This window comes from Camponotus floridanus, unplaced genomic scaffold (assembly GCF_003227725.1).
Source record: "Camponotus floridanus strain SB8 unplaced genomic scaffold, Cflo_v7.5 scaffold112, whole genome shotgun sequence".
Lineage (NCBI taxonomy): Eukaryota > Metazoa > Arthropoda > Insecta > Hymenoptera > Formicidae > Camponotus > Camponotus floridanus.
This window is the reverse complement of record NW_020229229.1, coordinates 275,939-301,374: the sequence shown is the minus strand read 5'-3', so window position 1 is coordinate 301,374 and position 25,436 is coordinate 275,939. Positions and strand designations below refer to the sequence as shown.

Here is a 25,436-nt window from a genome sequence, read left to right as displayed (position 1 = left end):
ATTTAGGCAAAAATAAGAAAACGAAGTTATTTATTTCTTAATTAATCTTTATCAAATAATATAAAAAATATTTTGAAGAAACTTGAAAAATTTAGCATTTCCTCTCTCTTTCTTCTTCTATTTTTATAAAATAATGATCTCTGACTGACTAAAGCGCCTTGTATGATTTTCCTGCAATCTCGTCAACAAACAACTGCTGGTAAAGAGACTGTCTGTGTATCGTCAATTTATTAAATATAATTCTATATATTAATATATATTACATGTACATATGATACTATATAAAAGTAATCAAAAATATATAAAGCAGTATATCATGTTCGTTCAAAAGATATTAAATTTATTAAAAACATATTCATTTACACTATATTAACGTATCTATCAATTTATTATATTTTATTATTATTTTTATGGTATTAAGGATTTCATTTTTTGTCCAATATTGCAATAATCATCTACGAAAAATACAATTATTACCATTAAATATTTCCTCAGATTTAAAAAAGCAAAAAAGTTATCAGTATAACTCAACTAAAATATATTTTTTTAAATAATCTATTGTAACTTTACACCACATTTGCTCTGTTCTTTATATGAAAAAAAGACATTACGCGGGTGTCCATCTTGCAAAAACTTTGATCGATATATAATGGCCGTGCATGTAACATTTTGTTCGTCGAACAATCTCATTTTAAACATGCATTTTCCCAACAACGTTGAAAACGTCGCATCCGTCAACCCCGATATCTATCCGTGTTCTGCTTGTGTGGTGTCGGTACCCTTTGATACACCAAAAACTATGCCGTCCCTGGGATCTCGACCGCCGAGGCTAATCCCCCTTGGCGGACTTGGACCATGCTCCAGCATCGTTCGCGACGATCGCGATGGAATCAACGCACACCCTCGCGCGCGCGCGCGCTTACCCTTGAGAGAGAAGGCGAAAATAAGAGCAAGGGAGATAGGACGAATAGGAGAGGAAGAGAGAGAAAGGAGGGAAGCAGAGTGAGCTCGCGATACACGGCAACGGCCGTGAGCCACGGGGGTTCGCAAAGGGGTGGTTGGAATTGAGAGAGACGACACATACGTCGCGCGACGGTTATAGGAGAGAGACAGGGTAGATTCTCCGGTACAAGGTGGTGGGCACAATATTGATCTGTGGGGTGGGCTTCGGGGATGCTGTCCTCCGGCTCTCTCTTTCACCCCCGGGCCGCCTGTCTCACCCGCCTTCTCGCATCCCCTCGACCCCCGCGCTGTCTCCCCCCTCGCGCCATCGCACCCCCGAGTCTACTCCCCCGGTGCTCGCGATGTAGTGGGGGTCACGCTGGTTGCGTGCTGGTCCAGTCCGCAGCCTCCCACGAAATCGTGGTGGGAACCGGAGGCGGCCACGGGAGGTAGGGACAGCGGGGAGGGCGGCTGCTCCGGTGATGGAGGTGGCGGAGGAGGATTATGCCCCATCTCGTGGGGAACGCTCCTCGCGCTTATATCGCGGCGGTAGCTGCGAGTCGCGAGAGCTCGACCGGTAGCTCGTACACGACCCCGACCGCTTCCTTTTTCAGGGGTTTCGGTTTCCGGTTCGGGCACCCGTTCGCAGGGACAAGAGGCGGTTCTCTCCATCCCCGCGTGTCCAATCCCCCTCTCTCTCTCTCTCTCTTTCTCTCTCTCTATCTCTTTCTCTCTTTCTCTCTTTTTCTCTCTCTCTCTCTCTCTCTTTCTTTCTCTCTTTATCCCTCTTATCTTTTGCCACCTCTTTCTCTCCATTCCTATTTCTCTGATCTTCCGTCGTTTCCCTCTTGCCAGCCGTTCTCAGTCAAGCGCGAGTTGCCACGTTCGGACGGACTTCGCGGCGTACATCCTGTGCGTGCGGCCTGTACGGGAAGCTACACGTCTCTTCGTCATCTTCGTCATCGTGTTCGTCGCCGCAATCGTCTTAATCGGTCGTTCGGATATTTCGCGCGTTCGTTATTATTTCGCTCGTGTGAAAGCCGATGCGCGCGATGCGAGATAGAAGCGTGCGTACAAGAGGAACGACTTCGCCAAAGGACGAAAGCAATTACGGATAAAAGCAGCGACACATAGAGCGACGCGAGGTCGGAGACGGATGGGATTGCGGAGAGAGAGAAGAGCTAGCTGCAACAGGACAGGAGGGACGACGATGAACGCGGATACACGAGAATGCACGTTCGCGCGAACGCGTGATCCTTGTTGAGGAGAAAAGAAGAAGAAACGAGTGCGACGAAAAGGGTGCGAAAACGCGAGAGGAGAGAGAGAGAGAGCAGCTCTATCTCGAAAGAAGAAGGAAAAGAAGAGAGAAAGACGCGCGACAGCGGCGAATTCGTTGCCTACGTGGAACGGGCTGCTGGCAGAGGGAGCAGCCACGCTCCGCAAAGTTGCCTAGATACCGGGCAACACCGTGTTGCGCTCCGGTGAAGTAGGAGGCAGCGAAGGAGGCGGAGGTGGCGGTGCTGCTCCGCGGGAGGATGGAACGCGCGGTGGACTGTAGTGAGACGAGGAAGACGATCGCCGGCCAGGCCGCGAACGCAGGTCCGTGGTGCTGCCAAGAGTCACGATAGCACCCCCGCGCCCCTCTCGAAACCACGAGAGAGAAAGAAAGAGAGCACACGTAGGTCGAAAATCGCGGCAGCGTGTTCGCGAAGCGGCTCGAGAAGTCAATTGCGCAAAGTATCGCGGCGTCGTTTGCGGTGCTACCGAAATAGAGCCGTCGTTCGTCGACACCGCCGGATACGACGAATAGTTGTAACCCCCGCACAGGCATCCGGAGTATCGCGCGTACGTCGTTCGCGCATGTGGACTCTTTTTTCGCGAAAATTTTTCTATAGGGAGAAATCTTTTTTACGAACTCGCGGCTCGTATCGCTCGTGGTTCTATGTTGTTTCGCGCTGCTCTCGCGGCCGGAAATTCCGATCGAATCATCAAGGTGGGTGTGAGCGAGTAATAAAGTGAGCCCCGGTGCCGGTCGAGAACGGGGTGAGAGTACTCGTAACGATGGACGCCACCGCGTGGGGGAGAGCAGGAGGATTCGGTGTAGCGAGGGCGCGTAGTCGCCACGGACACCTGTAAACGGCACGAGCCCTCGCAGGTTTCCTTCGAGACGAGTTCCTTTTCGTCGTACAGAATCGGTGAATCGTACGCACGCCAAATGCACGCCGAAACGCGAGTCTGTGATGTACGCGTACGCGTAATTGACGAACGATACCGCGTGAAAAAGTACCGGATATAGTCATAGGTACGTTCGTATCGACTGCGTCGCAGCGTCAAAACTCCGCAGACGCAATTTCCCGTGAGATTAAAACTCGCGCCATTGTTGCTTCTTCGTGGCGTGCGAGACAATGGAAAAAATTGCTACCCCTGTCGATATAGGTAGAAACCGCGGTAATGGCGTGCCATTTAATGCACACTCCTCCGTGAATCCGATAAATAGGTCATCGTAATGCTGGACTCGTGATCAATGGCTGGTTAGTTGGAAAGGGTTGCGGCTAATTAAATCGTATATTTTCGTTAAGAAACACGGAACGTTTTCTATTTAATACAATTTGGGGCATGTAAAGATAAATGAGCGAAAACAAAAGCATATTCTCGTGTATTGTATTTTCAAAAAACACGAGACAGTAATAAGATTATTATTTTTTATTTCTTCCGAATTATTTTCTTGTTTGAAATGATAATTTTTTCTTACATATCTAAGATTTGATAATATATCTGATATTTTTCGTTATATTGAATTTTATATATATATATATATATATATATATATATATATATATATATATAAGGGGGTAATTTTTTACAAATTTTCTTTAAATTTAATATGTGATATTAAATGATAGTTGTGCTTTTCTCAATTTTGTAATGTAATAATATTAATTATTGTAATCGCACAAAATATTTAGATCTAATTCGCAGATAACGATTTATGAGTCTGCATATATATGCGACTTTTTCAATTATATTAGTAATTTATTCGGTCTCACCAAGAGGATGGAAAATTTATGATAACGGGGCTTGGCGAAACCGATCGTGCTCAGTCGCGGCACGTTTTTCCAAAGGGAATACAAGAAATCTTTTCTCGCTGATAGAGAAATAGTAAATCAACCTCTCAGTTTGTAAATCCTAAGTCTTCGATACTCGCATAAACCAACTACTGTTACGTATACCGGCAAAAATATCACGATAAATGACAGTATTATTCAAATGAATGTTTTACTTCACTATTTCGTACAGAATAGTATTTGCGTAAATTTGTATGGCATACATTTCGTGCACAATTTTTAATTTCAATTTATAGTTTGATAATACTGTAAAAGTTATTTTTATTTAAATTTTTATATATAAGCTTTGGAAGAAATTTTTTAATGCTTATAAGTGAAAATGATCGGATTATAATTAATTTCTAAAATCTCATTAGATTTCTTTTTTATTTTAATTATAACAAGTTTCAGAATCAACGAAATAATGAATCTAAAAATATCTCTTGTGTGTGCCTTCGATTATTTCTCATAAGAATTTGAGTATTTCTCATAAAGTTTCAGTAATAATTTAAACTCGTGGAATGATATTTTAGATATAGGTATATGTATGTAATATAGAATAATTCGTGATAAAGAAAAAACCGCAAATTTTGAGCTTGAAATAAGTTTAATAAAGCTTGAAAATTACATGACTCTAGGTAGGGAGGTTGAAGGCAATGTCGACGAATTCATATGAAATAATGCAAACACATGCTGCGAAACGACGCCGCGCGCGATAGGAAGCAGGGGCGCGAAGAGGTCGTTCACATACATACACACCTGTACACACCTACACACGAAATCATTATTTTCAGGATTTCTCGTGAGAATGCTCGAAACGCTGGGAAGCATCGTCGCGCGAACGTAGCGCGTTCTCTTTGCGAACGATAAAACGCCGCCACCTTTCAACGATCGGGACCTCGCGAATACGCACGACCGAGAAGCGCGGAAGAACGCTTGGTTATGACGGCCAAGTCGGGAGGTGCGTTAGCGAGGGCATCGAGTATCGATTAGCGGATGATTCGCGCGGAATTGAACTCGACTCGCGAGATCTGCACGATGATGATAATCAGTGACGCAACGGATGACAAAGCGTTCCCGGGCGATATTCGCGGTAGTGACCGCTGCATGTAGAAGTGAACACGCAAAATTGTGCAGTGCATTACGGTCACGACGGGGCACGTCGGGACCGAGTGAAAGAACATCGGCGAGTCGGTGTCGAGCCTCGACCTGGGCCTGCAAAATTTATCTGCCATGGCGCACCAGACAAGAGATCTACCGCAGTTGCGAATAAAGTTTTATAATACGGTCGCCGCCGGTCTCCAAATAGTCCTCTTGCTCACCGTCCTACCTCAAGGTAAGTTTGCCGGAACACGAATTTCCGATATTTTACGGTGACATTGTGTTTACGCGATATTACTCGTTATGATTTTTCTTCGCTCGTCAGAATCCACTTCAAGAAAAAGACACGAATAATATTTGCGAACGATTTTGTTAGGATATCAAATAAAACTTTTAATTACTATTTAATTAAATAAAACTTTTAATGATTCAAATTACGTATAAAGAATGTTTCATCTGTCAATTGACAAATATATTTTACCGAAAAATGTGTCAATCAAATCAACTTATTCACTTGTAAATATTACAATATCATATATTATAGACACATAAAATGTCAATAGCAGTTGTTAATGAAAATTTTTGGAAGATACATCTACTTGTTGCCTGACTCTTTTTTTAATAACGCAACTAAAGTATGAAATATTTCAATACGCATTTACTTTTACGGAAAAAGGAAAGCACTTGATTTATCTATAATACTCTTGATCATGGATATCAAGTGAAAAAGTAATTGAAACTAATTTCAAGATAATTAGCATTAAAATCTAATGTAATCTTATATTTATTTTATATTTTGATTTTTGCTGAATCGAATCTCTCAATTTGATTGATATACCAGTGATTATTTATATTAATTATATTTTTTGGTAAAAAAATTGAGGCTGAAGTTTAATTAGGAGATAAATACGTTTCATTTTTCGATGCTTTTATTATTTATATATACACACATATTTATATAATTCCATTATCTATTTAATCCGTACAAAGAAAACAATTATTCTAATTTTAGTTAAAATTTTTGAATATTATTAATACACATATTGTGTGTAAAATAAGAATGAATGTTCTTATTAGTAGTCAAGGATCAAAGTCCATTTTTGCATGTCGCGACTTCTATTCAGCCATGTCATTTCGTCGGGCTATTCTTTTTCTCTCTCTCTCTTGTCCTTATATAGAAATTCCGAAAATAACTTTAGACGAGTACATAATTTAATGAGCGACGCTCCCACGACTATATTCCAACGTCATCTTTGGTACAGACATTTCTAGTCGATCAACATGTTAAATACGGTAGGAAATGATCAATATCGTTCATATCGATAAAATTAGTCGCGCACGTGTCAAATATAATAATTGTAAAAATTTACTTTGGAGATAATAGCAATAGTGACCCACTAATTGCCGTCGTATGTTAATCTAGATATCTAGCTCTGTGTTTTTTTAAAAAATAATAAATGCATTCCATGTCTATGTTTTGCACACGCTTATGCATATATGGAAGATATGTGTTCGCCTTTATATAATTTACGCGTGACTGATTACCCTAAAAGTGGCGCCGCGTATGCGTATAATAAATCGGTTCGTCAATCATAATTACGGACGACGCGTTCGGCAATAGTGCAACGTATAATAGAATCACCACAACTACAGTATACTGGGTGCGACCTGCCATCACGATGCATCGGCGCTCGACCGCGACAAAACTACATTTCGTTCAGTCAACGAAGTTTCGCAGCCATGCGCGGTACGACTCGGCCGGAATTAAATCGCACGATTTGAGGTACTCCCTCGGAAAAACATCGACGTGTGTGTCGCGAACGGCGAAGTTTCGACGTGGCCGATGTTGGCTTTCCCTCAGATTCTACGACACGTTAATCTCCGCGGTAACGGGTTTAGACTATTGGGAATTGAACTCGTCGCCAATTTTCAAGAAACTTGACGAGATTTTTTTTGCCGTGTTATAAAACTCAGAGCTAAAATTATGAAGTAAAAATCAAATAATATGGTACAAGATGTTTGGAAATTCAGTATCTCTTTCTAATTAATTTCAGATTTGAATATTTTTCAAACCAAGTACTGTTTTTATGATTTTGATATATTTATTACATAAATTATTTTGTAGTCGAGGATAAAGGAAAATGAGAAATATAATAAGTAAAATACAAGCAATATATTTTTTAATTTCAATTAGAAATTTTGAATATTAGAATTTCTTTTTTGACTCAGTGATCAACGTACCTTAAACGAACACGGTTAGGAGGTTAAACGTGACTTTGCTTGGATGAGAAAATATGCAGAGTCATAAGTCAACTGGAATACCAAAGTTCTGCGATAAACATTCTGGCGCGAAATATCATACGACGATTGAACTTGTGTGATCGTTCGGCAGCAACAGTAAAGTTAAACCGCTGGATTTAAACTTGAAATTTATTGGTTCGTTGAGACGAAGTCGGAACATTAATAACTTTTCGCCATCATCGCTCATGTGTTAAAGGTCGCGTCCAGCAAAGCGATAAAATCTTTTCAATATAGACGATCCGAAACATTAAGTGCTTCGACAAATTTTTACGGGAGATATGTATACATCGTCTCGATCATTATTCTCTAGCAATATATTTAACGTATAAAATATTTTATTACCAAGTAACGCCATCAATTGGATGTCATAATTTCCTTGTATCCACATCAAGTGAAAATAAAACTATAATATAGTCATAATGTTTAATGCAACTAACTCGTAATCCTATATATTTTATTATATTATTTATTTTATTATTTTATCAGCGATGAAATTCACTTTTATCAAATAATTAGAAAATTTCTTCCGCGTTATCTTTACATTATTAGTTCATCATTAGTTTGCGATCTGTACTGATCGATCATTGCTTCACTCGTCCTCGTTGCGTTGTGTCAGTCGTAAATCAATCAGGGTGCGGTAAATCGGAGAACGATGGGCAGCCTCTCCTTTCCTTCTCAACTCTCCACTACATGTCCCGATATAATTTCGATCGAGAATCAGAGATTCAGCCTGATGCTGATGTAAAATTCATCGTCATGTTTTTTATACCGTGAGTCCGGTCCGCGGTCGGCGACATATCTATTTTGTAGCTCGCACATTTCTTCGTGAGTCCGAGATTACACGGCCCGCGATAATAAGTCATTCGATTTATCGCCGGTCTTGCGCAAGATATCTTCTCAGAGGGGTTAGATTTCAGAGAAGGCTCTTGGATTTTTCCCTCAACCTCGTTTCCCTTACCGATCGCCGACCGATCGTGAGTTATTCTCGGACGAACAGGAAAAAGCCTCCCTTCGAAACTGCCGCGGGCACTGCGTATTTTTCTACGTTACGTTTTCTACGTTACGGCGGCCGATGGCTGTTTCTCAATTATTGGGGCACTGGCGAGGGATTCTCCGAGAATTCTTCTAAGAGAGAGATTACTCTTCAAAATAGCGCACCATATTCCATTTTAACGAGCAACGCATCACTTATATATACAATGTCGTCCTCATCGCTCTTGAACATTGCAATTAAACTTTTAACAAGATCTTTTAAATGGGAAAATTTCGAATCTTTGAATGAATGAAAACAAATGTTAATTGCTATTTTGTGATTCGAAGATTTTAATTTGGAATTTATATATTGCATAATAGTGGATAATTGCGTAATAATTGATTTAAATTTTGAATTCATTTATGATTGAAAAATATAATTTTACTATGCGTCATTGAATACACTGTGCTTTTACTCTATGTGCCACACACATGGCTTTGAAGATTAATAAAATATTAACATCGCTATCCGATCGATACTAAAGTCAAACTATTAATTTTAATATCGATCGATTGTCAGACTAAGCCAATGAAACATTTATCAATGAGATGACACACATGAATTATTTAAATGCGAATTGTCAATAAATATTATTATTAAAGATGTAAAATATAGATATTTTCATGATTAGGATAATATATAGATTGTTGCTAAATGAGAAAAAACTATAATGGACCAAGTTATCAAGTTTTCATCCCGATAAATATTTAAATACAGAACAAAATATTTTCTTACGCAATGTTATATTTATAAATGTCGCTTTCAATAATACATGTGCATGAGATTTATATAAATAATTTTACATAATTATTCTTCGCCATATAGAATACAGAATGTTTTTCCTTGAAATATTTTCCCAAGTAATATATCATTGTCGATGAAACAACTCTTTGAGTCTTCCGCGTTCACTCACTCAGAATACCCTTTCGCTTCGCGTAGTAATCGGTTTCAAAGTTCTGACGAAGTAATCTGCGATCGATGCCCCAGAAAGTATCGCGAACGGAAAAACGTCGAAGAGAGAGCGGAAGTCAGTCTTTGTTAAAATTTCAGAATGTTTCGTCGGAGATTACGCTTGCAACGTGTTCGTTTAACGCGTCGGCTCGACGTTTTACTGTCACTGGTTGAGCACCACGGCTGTCGGATATCGAGATTTTTACATTGCGCGTATTGCGCCGCAACGGAGCGGAGACGCCGCCTATAACGTTGATATCGATTCTCGAACTTGCAACCGCGCCATTTCTCGTACGCGCGAGCATACACAAGTATTAATCGAAGGAAACATATTCGCAGTGAGATTCGCTTTCTCTTTGCGTTTTTTGAATCGACTCAAAGTCGTACTCTTTGTGCGAGCACAAGCGAAATCAGCCGCGGCGATGACGGCTGTTGAAATTACATTGTAATCGATAACAAAACTCATTGAGTCCGCATCAAAATTTAATTTGGTCATTTTATCCGCGAGATTTTCGCGTACATCGTGATATTTGGCTTATCTGATAATTACAATCCGATTATTGTGTTTTATCATGATTGTAATTCGGTGTTCGACAAGGTACGCGCATTTTGTGCTGTATAATTACTAATACCCTCATTATGGATCGAATGAAAAATCGCGATTTCACTGGATGGCTGATCGTACAAGCTTGACTAGTCGTTGCGATTTGACATGCAGATAAAAAATCATATTATCCAGGATTATTGTTTGCGCACAATAATTTTGTTCAAATGAACAGGGATTTGTCAAAAATATTTCACAACTGAGTATTATTATTACTGAGAAAAACTGTGACGTAGAAAATATTATAAATGTTATAAATAAAATCGAATAATTCTTTTTTCAAAATTTTATTTAATCCATAAATATAAATATTTATCAATCACAATAGATTATCAAAATTTTTATAAATTATAATGTAAATAAGTGAAATATTAACAAATATTAGTATAAATAAGTGAAATATTATAGTTATTCTATTTTATGTTTGTTATATGTACGCACACACACACATCATTTTTGAAAAATTGATAATATGAAATTATCTAATTTTTTATTTTTCACTTTTTTATTATTTTCAGGGACATTGCTTTATTTAGCTCGTTAAGCATTCACAGATTAGTTTCAATGATTTTCTATTACCAACTGATCTTTTAACACAGGAACACAATTTAGGTCACTATCTATATAGATTTGCATGATGACCACAATATTTGAATATATACTTTCATTCATATAGTGTATTAGCGCATGTATATATAATAAATTACTACAGATTGTAAAAGATTAATGTTTGTGTGCGTATTTTCCAATGAAAGCCGTCGTTAGGTTAATAATTCGATGTATGGTCATCGTAACTAAAATGTAAGTCAAGATTATATGATATTATTAATATTAATAATATCATATATGAAGAAATAATATTAATTTTTGTCTTCTAAATTTATATCTATATCTTTCTATAGCGAAATAATTTAAAAAATTTTAAAAATTCTATTGACATAAGTTATATAAATAATTATGTATAACTGTATATATGTAAAGCTTTATGCAAATTTTTTTATATACTACAGTTTTATATATTAAATTACGCGTTTTTTTAAAGACATATTTGAAAATTATAGAATGAGATCAATAAATTTCACCATTCTCAGTTGATTACCGAAGCTTGCAAAACCCAACGACGGCTTCCTCGGGAGACTATATCATAGCACCAATTCGTTAGGAATTAACTTCGCACGGGCGATACATTATCTCGAAAGTGCGCGTAAATTTGTTCGCCGAAAGTTGCGACTACGATCCCGAGAGTAAGAGACCGGTCGCCGACGAATCCCCGAAATGATTTATAATCCGTCATAAAAGCAGAAACTCCCGAGAGACGCGGTTAGAGAACGCCGCAGCATCTTCATCATTTCGGTCGGATGGTGACGGTGCGGTGGGACACGGCTCGAATTTTCGGGACTTCGGGCTACTCAAACTCGTACAAGATCACGATCTCGTGCACCGATCCGTTTTATTTAAATCACGGCTATCCATAACGTCGAAATTCACTTCGGCCTGTTTAATGGTGATTTATGCTCGGCCCGTCTGGCCGGCCCACTTTTCGCAATTTAGTCTGGTATCGCGCCAGGGATTGTCTGTCGAGATAATCGAGTATGCCGCTTCTATGTACATACTATGCACAAACCTCGTGCACGAACTTCAACGTGATGTTTGAATAATAAATAAGACGTGTCCTCTCTTTTTCTTTGTTTCTCCAAGAATACGCTGATAATTAATTAGAACATATAATCGCGTGCGTGATTTAGCGATACATGCGCTTGATTTGATGGATATTTGATGAGAATATATGTGCTTGCAAAAGCGAGAGTGGCGAAATACACGTTTACAGTCTTGTGAGAAGTTCGTGAACATGATGATTTGATGTCATAAGTGGAATATGAAGCAAAGATTATATCTTCTCCGCCAAGAGAACGATACGCGGGCGCCGGCGAAGTCCCTGAAACTTTTTGGCAAAAATCTCTTTGCGATCTCTACGCGAGCGGTTCGGTTTACCGTATTTACCGAAAGCTAAGCGCATGAAGTAAATATAGGGCGCGACCAACGAGGACCAAAAAATCTCCGCGCGTCAAAATATCGTCGCCAGAATAGATATATGAACGGCTAGAGCAGGAATCACACGATCAACGTCCAACTTTTGCCGGACGCGTAAAAGTTGAAGTTTATTGGTGACACGGCGAAAATTATTCGAAACGATAAAGAAGAGGATCGAATTTTCTTTTATGAGAGGGATTCTCTGACGTAGGCATTAAATTTCAAGGACGACCTCTGTGCCCGATGCGAAAGCGTTCACGCGCGCAAAAATCTGAATATCCTATGACCCAGATAAATTTGACTTTTCAAGGCGTGGTGCCACCCCACACGCTATGGCGATGAATGAAACATTTCGTCGACATAAGTGGATTCCGCGAGATGATATTAGAATTGGAATTTCTCAACAGTGTGTCTTTGCGTGTGTTCTGGGAGGCTCGATAGGCCAAGCGTCGATCTTCAAAAAATGTAAATTCTTATTGCGCGCGCGCTTCTTGATATGCAAATTTTTCCCGCGAGGAATGCAAATATTTTATGAAATGGATTATCTCAAAGATCGTTGACTGAGATAGTTTCGAAAATTGGAAGCTGCAGTTCTTTCATGTTAAAGTTGTATGGCGCAGGATGATTGGACTTGAGACTTTTCATATGCATACGTTCACTTTGTAACGTGCAATTCGAAATTCTCTATTATTGTCTTTCTCCGATTTCATTCATTATGAGAAAACGTTTTACCGCCTACAAACGCCAGTCTGCCAGAATTGCAGAGAAACTATTTGTACTTAATCTCCATTTACCGCTTAAAACGAGCTTTCTGAATATGACAGGTTGTAGAAATCAGTAGTTTCGCTTGTATATCGAAAACAATCCCGTCTGCGGATGTCCCACGACTAAATTGTTGCTTTGAAGTCCCAATATAGCGCGAACCGCGGTATCAGTCACTTGCGTTTCCATTAAATTGCAAGCAACTGAATGTACCTACATCTCGAGCTTTGGACCTCGAACGATCAAAGTGGCGTAGCCAATCTCATGTAAATGCGAAAGTGATTGAAGCTAAGACGCTGGTGGTGCAGATAATATACAATACGCGTACATACACATGCATAGCTACATGAGTTCCTTGTAGGAGAGATCGATGTGACACGAACGTAAGCCGGATCCTATGCTTGGTCACACGATACATACATCACGATCGATACATCATAATCGCTCACAGCTGCAAGTACACCTGCCGCGTCGAATTTCCGTCTATCTCTCTGTCTTCTCCCCTCTCCCTTTCTCATTGCCTTCGAATTAAACATGAAGTTAGAGAATGCATAGAGTGAACAGAATATCACACTGAGATCAGTTTTTTAATAAAGCATTTTCTTAAATCTAGCAAATATACTATTGCAGTTTTCTTTATTGGAGTAGAATGAGGAAATTATATAAGAAGATAAAGGAATGTTCAAATATTTTCATAATATATTTTCATAAATTTTGCTATTCATGAATTTTTATTTTTACTTTGTCAATCATGCGTTTTATATAAATTATAAATATAGCTTATATTTTTGTTCTTTGACGCTTGCACGCTTACACGCTTTATTCAGATTTAAACACTCTTTTTATTTATTATGCAAGCCGACAATACTTTCAGCCTTTTATGAGTTTTTGCAATCTACAATTAAGTCATTATTCTAATTTACTCTTCCGTTATATTTTATCATCTTAATTAATGATTTTTGGTCTTACGTTACCATTGTTTTGTGTCTAACCTTGCAAGAATATTTCCCTTGTGTATTCATAAATCTTCCACTTTCCCTTCATTTTGACATGAGTTTATGCAAGATTTAAGAAAAGTAAGCAGGAAGGTAGATCTCGCGAGATCGAAGTCGACAGGGGCCAACCGAAAGAGATCCTTTTTATAATTAGGCCCACGGGCAACGCGTTGCTTCACTAATTACCTGTCCAACAATCTTCAACGAATGAATAAGTGGCTCTTACCTCAAGACTAGTTGCTTTCGTTGTTACAAAGTTTATTTAGTTACAAACAACCATCTCACGTATCTCGTCACTTTTTAGTTTAACTGATGTATTTGTGATATAATAATAATCTATATAACATACTTGTTTATTCTATACACACAATATACTAAATCTAGTACAGTCATAAAATAATTTTTCCAGAAATAAATAGCGGGTTAAAATGGCTTTATTTTTTTTTCTTAAAGTACATTAAAGTGTATTAATTTGATTATTATAGCCATAGTAATAAATATTAATATTTTATGCAAGACTAAGTTTTGAATAATTTTTATGATTATCGTAGCATCTTAATACAATCTTATTTTTAGCATTGAAATGTGATTAAAATATCGATAAAATAATTTAAAATGTCGATAAAATATCTTTGATCAATAAAATAATTTTCTCGAAGGTGTAAAGTTTATATAATATTAACGGATCTATTTAGTTATTAGTTATTAATCGATTAAACGAAAAAGATCCCGAGCACATTTCCAAAGCGCTCGACCTCAAATTTCTCTGATGTTGACCCAATGCAGCAGAAACGAGACTGTTTGCGCGAAACTGTTTACGCAGTTAGGAGCGAAAATTTCCCATAGTTTGATTTGCGAATGCAGTCTTGTGTAAATGAGCTAGCGCATAGCCAGCCTTTGATTCGTCTACATATACTCGTTATTGCTCTGTCTTTGTCGTTACGTGAATAATTAAACGATCAAAGTTATCTCCGGATGACCCCATTTTGCTATGACTTGCTTTGAAAAATCTTCCCGCGCGCGAATTCTTAAGTGTTTCTTTACTTTCGCAAGTTACCTCACAAGTGAAATATTAATATCTCTGAAAGTTCTATTCAAATAAACTTTTAGAAATAAATAAGGAAGCGAGTGCAGATCTCATATTTGATGTAAATTATTTATCTCTAAACTATATATATATATATATATATATATATATATATATATATATATATAGTTCAAATATGAGATCTGCACTCGCTTCCTTATTTATTTCTAAAAGTTTACAATATATATACTCATTACATATTGTTGCATATTGTTATATATTGTTACACATAGTATGCATAGTAGTATAAACTAACCGCTAAGCCGGCGTGCCAACAAGTAGTTATGGTCTCCATCTTTTTGTGAATACGAGACAAGATCGTTACGCCTCTACGATCTAAAACCCAACATTAGGTATTGTTTGGATGCATTATTAATATAATTTGCGTCAAGAAAAGTATATTCATAAATTCATCGCATAATAACGACAATTTTTAATAAAGATTGTAAACTAGAATAAAATTAAGCATTTTCGCGTTAGAATTAACGGATAATAATTCCATATAAAATTTTAGATTTATGTTTTCTTTAGACAGAATTATATGTTATTGAGATTTTATTTATGTCATCTTTGAATCTATAATATTGATAAAGTAAACACGCGTGCGTACACACATATATGTATATACATATGTGTGTGTGTGTGTGTGTGTGTGTGTGTGTATTTTCTCATAAAGACTTTAAATCTGGCCAGCTGTACGAGACGGGGTATAGACAGCCGTACGTAAAGATACGATCTCTCGTATAGCTTGAGATAGATCCTAGCGCATGTAAGGTAAATTGCCTCCTCCCTGTTCGGAGTATTACGGATAAAGCAACAGCTGTTGTGTGATACCGCCGAAGTTGCCTGGCTTTCTCCATGAGTTTGCAATCGGGTATCCGAAAAATAAAGGCTAATATGGTATGGATATGATACACGAGAGAGGATAATATAGGGTGGCTTATGAAGATGCCGGATATATAGTCGGGATTATACAATGATCTCGAGCTATCGTTGTAGCATGCAAGAAAGACGAACATTATGTGATGAGAAACTCTGATAGTGGGTCGTAGATGTCATTTTCGACTTTACTGCAAATTATTCACTATTTTGCACTCGCGATTTATGTCACAGTGATTTAATTTCATTGCTATAGATTAACAGAAAATAAATATGAGATGCTAAACTGAAGCATATAAAGGTATCTCTACTTTATTTGTATAACATAAAAGAGTACATATATATAAACTGAAATAAGATTCTTATAATATAATACTCATTATTTTGCTCGTATTTATTATGAAATTAAAAAGCAAATAATATTATATTTCATAAATCTTTATAAAGTCTCGAGTATCCGAATAATATTCATATTCCGTTAATCAAAAAATCAATCTAGAATAGTCTATTCGTATTTTTCCTGTTGTGATTTATAATCATTACTGTTATATCTATAAAATATTTTGTACATTAAAAAAAAGAAGTATATATTTATACACAATTTTTAATTGAACAGCTTTATTAATACGCATTTATTGTTAAATGCATCACAAATATGCGGCTAATATTGTACATTTCGAGCTAAGTAGACCAAACACAGATATTATATATACGTGATACAGCAATCAATGTACTAATTAATTAAACACTCGATACCGCATAATTAATGCGATAATAATAATGAATCCTACAGAATGAATTTCAAGAGGCCATTACAATCATCTCGTTACCATCAAATTCACATCTTCAAGTAATTCGAGGATCGAATTTATCCATTGTAAATTTCTGTTAGTTGGACAACGTTGTCGGAGGCGAGAAGACGTTGAAATCGATATACGAGCACATTGAAAACCGTCGGTAAAGTGTTTATCTGGGAACCGTAAGCTCTTGTGATTCGAGCAACGGAGGCTGCCTCGATATCTGCGGCCTCTTAAGCGTCGATGTGCATATACCGGTTGACCCAATAAGGAGAGAAACATCCATTCCCAGTGCCCATAGCGCTCTATCTGGCTGCGTCTTCTCAAGTTGTCAATGGAGAAAGCGCCGAAGAGAATTATATAACTAGATCGAACCTTGGAAGAGGTCTTGAAACGTTCAAGAAAATACTCAAAGGCATATTTAACTCCTATTGAATGATAAAATTATTTCAAGATATCATATCAATTATTCGTTACAGAAACACTTTTTCATGTTTGATTTACTTCATTATCTTTCGTTATCAATCTGGACAATCGAATTGAATTAGTGGGAAATGATATTTTTTTGCATACAATTTGAGAAAATGTTTAAGATACATATACATATATATATATATATAAAGTAGAAAAATGTTCTATTTAATATTTCATTATTGATAATTAATATATATATATATATATATATATATATATATATATATATGTATGTATTATCAATAATGAAATATATTAAATAGAACAATTTTTCTACTTTATTTTCATGCATTTGTGCTTCGCTCCATGCATATTAATTTTTATATTGGGCAAAGCAAGAAATTGCAAAAAAACGTAAAACAATAAAATTCCATTTAATATTTCATTATCGAAATCACGATGCACACAATAATGATTTCACAATTATCGCCAATGCACACATTTCTCGGTCATAGTGATTCTTATTCGTCAGCTCGTAACGTATGTCAACTGTAAAGTCGTTCAAAGTACCGATTCACTTACGCTAACGAAACAGAAACAACACGTTTCCCAGATCGCCGAGGGGCATTACGAGCATATGCATCGGCGATTACCACCGCATAGCGACGGTATTTGAATCGCAGCAGCAGCGGCGACACCGACGGTGATGAACTCGTGCAAGGAGGGAGAACGAAGCGGAGAACGGGGAAAGAGAAGAGGATGGAAGGGGGGTGGCTCGGATGCTGGTGTGTGTTGGTCGGTAGAATATAGAGCAGTGTGTCAGAACGACAACCTTCAGAACAAGAAAGAGAGGGAGAGAGAGAGAGAGAGAGAGAGAGAGAGAGAGTCAGAGAGAAAGAGAGAGAGAGAGAGAGAGAGAGAGAGAACCACCGTTCTCTCCAGGACCGCTTGGCCCTCCGCACCTTCCGTTCCCTTTCACAAAGCGTCGAGACCATCTCTTCGACGACGAGGACAACGACTACGATGGACGAACTACTCGATGACGATCCTGCGCCCTTCTGCTCCGCGCCTCTCGCACCACCCTCTCATCCGCTCGGTCCCTTCCCGTTACCTACCAACCTACCTACCTACCTACCTATCTACCTACCTACCTACCCTACCCGCCTATCAATCCCTCATCCTACCTCACGCCTCTACAACCTACAACCTACACCACTACGTGCAGCCTATCCAACGGCTTACTTTCTAGTTTCACCCTCTTGCTCCTCTTACTCTTTCCATTTCTCTCTTCTCATCTCTTACCCTCCGACTTGACAGCCTCTTTCTTGCCCGTTCTCTTCTCCGCTACCACCATATGTCTTTTTCTTTCTCTCTTTCTTTTCTTCCCCCCCTCCCCCCTCTCTCTCTCTTTCGTGTCTCGCTTCATCGCACGTTCTCTCGACCGTCCACCGTCTCACCCTTGTGGCCTCATCGACATCATCTCGTCCCGTTCTCTCACACCCTTATGCTGTCGTTCTCTTCTGGCTCGCCAACGTCTAACCCGCGCATTGATTTTACTCTACTCACCGCCTATACCCAAGTCCTCTCATAGAGTAGGTAAACACTCGGCATAGCCGGGTGGCGCGCGTTTTGCACTTTGCGCAAACGAACACTATCCATTAACCAACCTCTACTTTACCTTTACAAGCGATACCGCTGACTACAATTTAACGATCGACTGTCATGAATTTTTCACATAATGGGATACTTAACTTGCTATTAATTTTCTAGAATGTAAATGTTTGTTTTTTCGAATTTAGAATACATTTTGAACAAAAATAATAATGTATTACATACAAATACTTATGAAAAAAGCGATTTTATTTATAAAAGTATAATTTATATTCGAAAAATATAAAAAATATAAAATATTGAAATACATAATTATGCATTCTTGAACTTTAAACAATCGTGCTAATTCAATACATAATTCGATGAATTATTATATATATTCTTTATATATGTCTATATTCAAATGTATAAATTTGTATATCTATATTCAGATATGTAAATGTTTTTATGTATATTTATATCCTTTATATTTATACATTTATATAAGTTAGTGAATTATTATATATACATTTTTATTATATACATTTTTCATTTATATATTCATGTAGATTTTTGCATAAGTATCATCGGATGATATTTCTTATTGATTATCTTTTTTAATCAACATTATGGTATGAACGGAAAAAATAACATTTGCAATTGCTCATATGTGCGCGCTTACACACATATACATATGCAAAACATCCATTAAATTTCTATTACATAAAAATTCATTATGTCTGAGAGTAATCGACAAACTGAAACATAAAAGATTAATGCAATATCATAGTGTGTCATATTTCATTAATTACTTCTCCGTTAAAAAGGCAGGGTACAACTAGATTTCGTGTTATCCAATAAAAATCAGACTTTTCGGTTATATTCGACCAAAAGTGATGCTAATAGAAAAAGAATTTCGTACAAGCTCATCCCGCGTGTGTGATTGAGGATTAATTTCCATAACAAATTACTAAGGCGTGCAGAGAGAGAGTGATTGGCAATGGAGTTTAATTGGCGACCATTTTCGATTTTAAATGAGAAAATCTAGTTTGGCAATTCCCTTAATTTGGCCAATCGCATATATCTTTAAAACGACATAATCAAGCGTTTTCTTTCTATTTTGTTAATAATTTTCTGTTTTGTATTATCATGTTATTTAAGTATGAGTAAATGTAAATGTTCATAAGACTATTTTTTTGAAAACCTGAATTGAACTGATTGAAGATTTGATGTGAAATATTATATTTTTTATGAAACGATTCCGTATTTTGTAAAAATACTTTATGTCACACACCGTTAATAAAACATCTTTATTAAGGTTCTTATCATACTCATTAACGCTTTAATCAGATGACTCTTTACAAATGCAATAATGAAAGAGTATACTAAGCAATTTATCATAATGCATAATATTCGGTGTTAAAAGCAGAGAATGTTTTTTAAAAATAGATACTTTTAAAAGATATTTTTTGATGAATATTACGCGATCAATGCTTTCAATTTTTATATTGCATATAAAAGTTGCAACGAAATAAAATAATTGCAACAGACTAACAAGAATAAATAAAAAGAATAAAGAAATTTATGATGTATTATTTTTTTAGAAAAGAGCAAAAGGCTGTTAGTTGCGTCTAATTATCTCAAGCATGTTTTTGTAAAATTTGTGAAGCTTGTCTACTCGCATCTTTTAACGAGACATGATGAAAATTGCGTGTAATGAGATTCACTATATCAAATTTATTCTTCATTTCGTGCGCTAACTGATACTCACTGAATATCTTACAAAGCAATATCAATCGGTCGAATTAAAATTTAATCGAGAACGATGCTGCCAGCATATAAAACAAAATACACATGAGTGCGCACCAGCGTGTTTGTTTAAAAAGTTAATTAAGATACACGATCGACAGATCTTTCGTGGAGCGATAAATGGAAAGAACAGGAAGCGCTCTCTGGAAAGATGCCCAAATTTACGTAAACAAACCTTCGTCCTTTTATGGATAAAAATGAGACTAGTGTTGCCGTTCGTACTTTAAGTTGATATATATATATATATATATATCTTTGACCGCATATATTATATATATAGTCGAGCTGTTTTCGTCGACGCGGATTCTCGTGCGTATTCTCCTACTCAGCAAACAAACACGGATCAAAAGTCCATAAAATCCGATTGCAGCAGTCCGCGGACGCCAATGCATTTTCGCCGGGACGCGCATCGGTAAATGGGTTTTTCTGCTGGAACATCCGAGCGCTGAGGAAGGAATAAATGACGCTTAAATCGACACTCGCATGCAACCGCATGCATTGGAGGAAGAAATTGAGGAGCAGGGAGAGGGACAGAACGGTTAAAAAATGCGAATTTTTTTGCGAAAGCTCGGAAAGCAATAGCGTCGTTTCCATGTTGCTTATAGTCACGCGTGCTGTTTGCATAATATATTTTGCTGCGCTTCGTATATTTCCTCTCTTTATACGTTTCACCGATTAACGATCGCGTTGTTATTTTTCCAAGTCAAATCGATTAGATGGTTATTTATGAAGCTTCACGCGATTGTCATCATCAATATCGCTATAATATGTCATAGATTTATTTATGCTATTATTCACGTTATCGATAATATTCTCACGCAAGCGATAATAGTCATTAACTATGTCATCGATAATTATTGATCGCGTTACTATCTTCTACTTTTTTTCAAGCTGTGAAATATTTCAGAGATATGTCGGAGAGATATATGAGAATGCGTGAAATTTGATTTTATTCGCATTCGTCTCTGATTTTCCACTATACGGAATTTGTGGCATCTATTTCACGCTAACAAATTTGTTATTTCTTCTTGTCGGTGGATAGTGGAATACTCTGACAACGAAATACACGTGGAGGGGAGATGCGATACGTAAAAAAATATTTCGTCGACGGTGATTGCTTGACGGGAAAGCAATCGGGGGCAATTTCGTTCCGGCTACAACTGCAGCTGCTTCGTATATATCTCCTCTCGCGCGCGCACCCCGTCCAAAGAAAACGCCACCCCCATCTCCGGAGGGTAATTGCTATCCCTACAGACGGCGAGCCTTGTCGCGTAATTACACGGCGTTTAATCTCTCAGCCCTTTTTTCCTCGTTATCGATATCGTCTTGCGCTGTGTTATGGCGGCGCATCCGCGCGTGAATAATTTTCCGGCTGTAATTTTAGCAACGAAACTGGAGCAACGAAAGAAAGAAATTCGGTTCTCGCATTGATGCAGTCGATCCTCTTTTTACGATTAAAGAAGATATTACATCGCGACGCGATTTCTTTAACGTTGCGCGAACTTCTGACAACGTTGCGAGGCTTTCACAATTCCGGAAATTCTTTGCGCTCTTCTCGGACTTTTATCCTTCCTTCCATCCTTCCGTTCTCCCTCGAGCGCGATAATTTTTCCGACATCGGAGATGCATCGCGCGAGTTTTCTCGCGATCTTACTCAGCAGCTCATTTCCCTTCTCGCTGTTCCGTTCACAAAAGTCTACTCTCGGAAAATATTACACGACGATACCAGCATGCTTCTGTTACTTTAATGTGTACGCACGCCGGTATGGGAAGGCTTTATGTTTCCCGAAGGATAATATTCACGCTCGGACTTGCACGACAAGTTCTCGCGAGCTTACAAAAGTGAATTTAATTATTGGAGAAAGTTTCGCAATGATTGCCAATAAGTAGGATTATGAAAATTATGTTAGCTTTTTAAATATATATATATTTTTTTTTCTCTTGGTAAGAGCCGCTCTTATCGATTTTCTCTCTTTGACTCTCTCTCTCTCTTTTTCTCTCTCTCTTCTTCGGTTAGTAAAAGGAGCTTGGAAGGGAGGAAAATGGTCGATGGTGTTACGAAAGGAATCTGTATTGAGAAAGTGTCATTCGGGAGTACAGCCCACGAGAAAAGTTTGTTACGGTTCTGCTATGAGTCATAAGAATCCCACGATAGAAAAGCTTCCTTTGAAAGCTCGCTGTTTCCTGAGGCGATGCTTTAAAGCGTGCAAACGTCTCATGATATGTAATAGTACGAGATATAGAAACATTGTAATGAATATCATAAGATGTTTATATCAGTTATATCTTTTTGAAGTTTTTATTTTATTTGAGGCAACACAGGAATATTCGATATAATATTAGCTTTTAAAATGTTTGTCAATTTTTCTATCTAGATTTCTCAACATTCAACTCTGGCCATTATAAGTATTATCACTATCCTAACAAAATAGGAAAAAAGGGAAAATATATTAAAAATATTATGAAAGGATCTCATAAACGATTGGAAAAAGTGTTATTAAAAATTAAGCAAAAACAAATATCACAATACAATTTTACAATATAATAGATTTTTATGTATTTTTTTGTACTTTGAAAGATGTTAACTAATTACTAAATGCTTTCATTTTTTTCTTTGATATTATAGATTCATGATTTTAAATTTTAAAATTGCAGAGCGGATTTTGACATATGATTCTTCTTTGTACTTTTAATATTTGAAGTATTGTTATTTAAACTAAGCTAAAACAACTATATTTTTAACTTTTAATTCTTATCACATTTTTTTATATATCATATCATCTTTTTAACACACATTCACATCATAACTGCGTTTCCACAATTTGATGACTATTTCAAGAAGTTATTTTAATGATTTTTATATCAAACTGAGACTTAAAATGCATTATTTTACTTTCCAATTTTATTTTCCATATTATGATGAAATTTATATCTAACGAATTAAAATTACTACAATTGATTCTCTTGATGGTAATTTAATTTTTTATGAAACAATGAAATATTTACAACAGGCACATGAATATAATATCATTAATATAATATCATTAATATAACTTTATAGCAAATACATTACAGTGTGTATGTGTACGTATATGCATATGAGAAGTTTTAGTAGACGAATGCAAGTAACTTCGTGTCGCGACGCCTATGCGACGGGAGTAGATGAAGACTATAAAGTCGCGGAATGTAGACAGGGTGGAAGAGAGTCACGAGAGAAACGAGCGGAGGTAGGAAAAAGATTCTCCGGATCATTTACGCCCCCCTTGTGGTAAGATTACAGGGAAAATATGCCCGGATCGGATACACGCTGGCGTAACCTATCTATCCTGCGAGGCGAACAATATCGTGCATCCACGTTACACGTGACGAGTCCATACTCTTCATCCCTATACGTGCATCGAATAGTATGCTCGAAGAACCGTTGTTTTCGAATAACATCGCGCATGGTACACAATAAACAAATAAAATTAAATAATATCAATAGCAGTATGTAACATTTAAAAAAAGGAAAATAAAACCATTTTTATATTGCTTGTACGCGCATATTTGGATGTCAAAATATTATTTGTAATAAACTTAATCTCGTGTAACGATGATAAATATCGTGAAGATGATGATGAATAAAGATGGAAGACGTGTTAATTGACAGCATACGATATATAGAGATGTATAGTATGTTGAGAAAAATATTAACATAGAAGATTGGGGAATTTCCAGGTAGATCGTAATAATGTTTTATGAGTGCTCGTTCGCCTTATGTAATCTTGCTGAATGTGGACTTTTAAAGTCTGTGCCTCATTAACGTCGATCGAAAACTTTCCTCTTACGTTGAGTAAAGGAATACTTGACAAGGCGCCTCTAAGTAAATATTTCTCTTCTGTGAGCTAGATCCGGTGACCAAGCTCACGTAACTAATTACGCTAGCGGTAGCCAGTTTCTTCTTTCAATTCCAATGTCGACACATAATGTACGTTGGCGATCAGTTCGAACGATGATATTTGAGCCGGGGAAGAATATAAATAAATTGAATCACTCATTCAAATATGTGTGACAAGTTTTTTTTCGACCGAATTCAGACCGTTAAGAAATTAAAACGTCATTCAGACGATAGTTTTTCGATTTCACCCATCGTTCGCAAGTTGGCTCTGTCAGTGCGAAAATTATTTGAATGTCGGGATTGCGAGACAAAATAATTGCTCTGTCAATCAAGCAAAATCACGGCTGCGTGACAAAGATTAAGCCGTGCGAAAATCCACATCAAACTTTCATCGATTATAATCGAGGTGCCGTTTTAATACCGCGTTGATAAATAATCCACGCACCGCACTGCTGAAAATAATTCAACGATATACGTCCATTCATTAATCGCTTTCGTCGCTTTTTCAGCGATTATCCGGATGCGATATCTTTCCTAATGGATGCTTAAAACGTGCGATAATCAATTTGCCTATAATCAACATAATTCGCTAAGCATGCATTTTCTTTCCACGCTTGAAATAATAATAATCGACTAATGGATCGCGCTTTCCTGCGAGAGCGTGAAGTTTATTCGGATAAATGATTTATGTTGTTCCTCGCACGTGAGACTGCCTGATCACGTTAGGGGAAGTGACACCGCATGACACTAATGTCATCACTAATTTTCGAAGTGTCCAATCATTTCTCTGCGCCGGTTTCTCGGGAAGATACACAAGATAACATCGTTATCTTCCTCTGACATTGAGGGAGAGACGGTAAAGCTCGAAGGATCAAGCTGCCGGAAGATCAAATTTCGTGGAATGCGCTTTACAAGGGGATTTACGATGACAAGCTGGCCGCGTCAACTGCTGATACGAATTTTCATCTTTCTATAAGACGTTGCGTCCCTCGTAGTTACCATGACAACGACAACCGTTAAAGACGAGAAGAGGGCTAAGGTCTTTTTTCCCGATCGTATTCAGCGGCCTATTCGAGAATATTTTCCGCTAAAATAAGTAGAACACCTTGTCTTTCGCAAAGTCGCTTAGGTAAATACGTCCGAGAAAAATAGCGTTTCA

General features: G+C 37.3%; 1 protein-coding gene across 6 annotated transcripts in view; it reads left to right on the top strand.

Annotated features, from left to right (window-relative positions):
- LOC105249572 (neuronal acetylcholine receptor subunit alpha-7) overlaps positions 1-25,436 on the top strand; it is a 220,283-nt gene that overhangs the window by 11,888 nt on the left and 182,959 nt on the right. Inside the window, exons 1-2 of one of the 6 annotated variants that reach the window (XM_011255137.3) lie at positions 1,690-2,541; positions 4,841-5,382. The exons of 2 other annotated variants lie outside the window; for them this stretch is intronic. In XM_011255137.3, coding sequence (XP_011253439.1) covers positions 5,280-5,382 — 103 coding nt within the window. In that variant the 5' untranslated portion in view covers positions 1,690-2,541; positions 4,841-5,279. 3 more of the 6 variants (XM_025414510.1, XM_011255135.3, XM_011255139.3) reach the window with 3 other exon arrangements.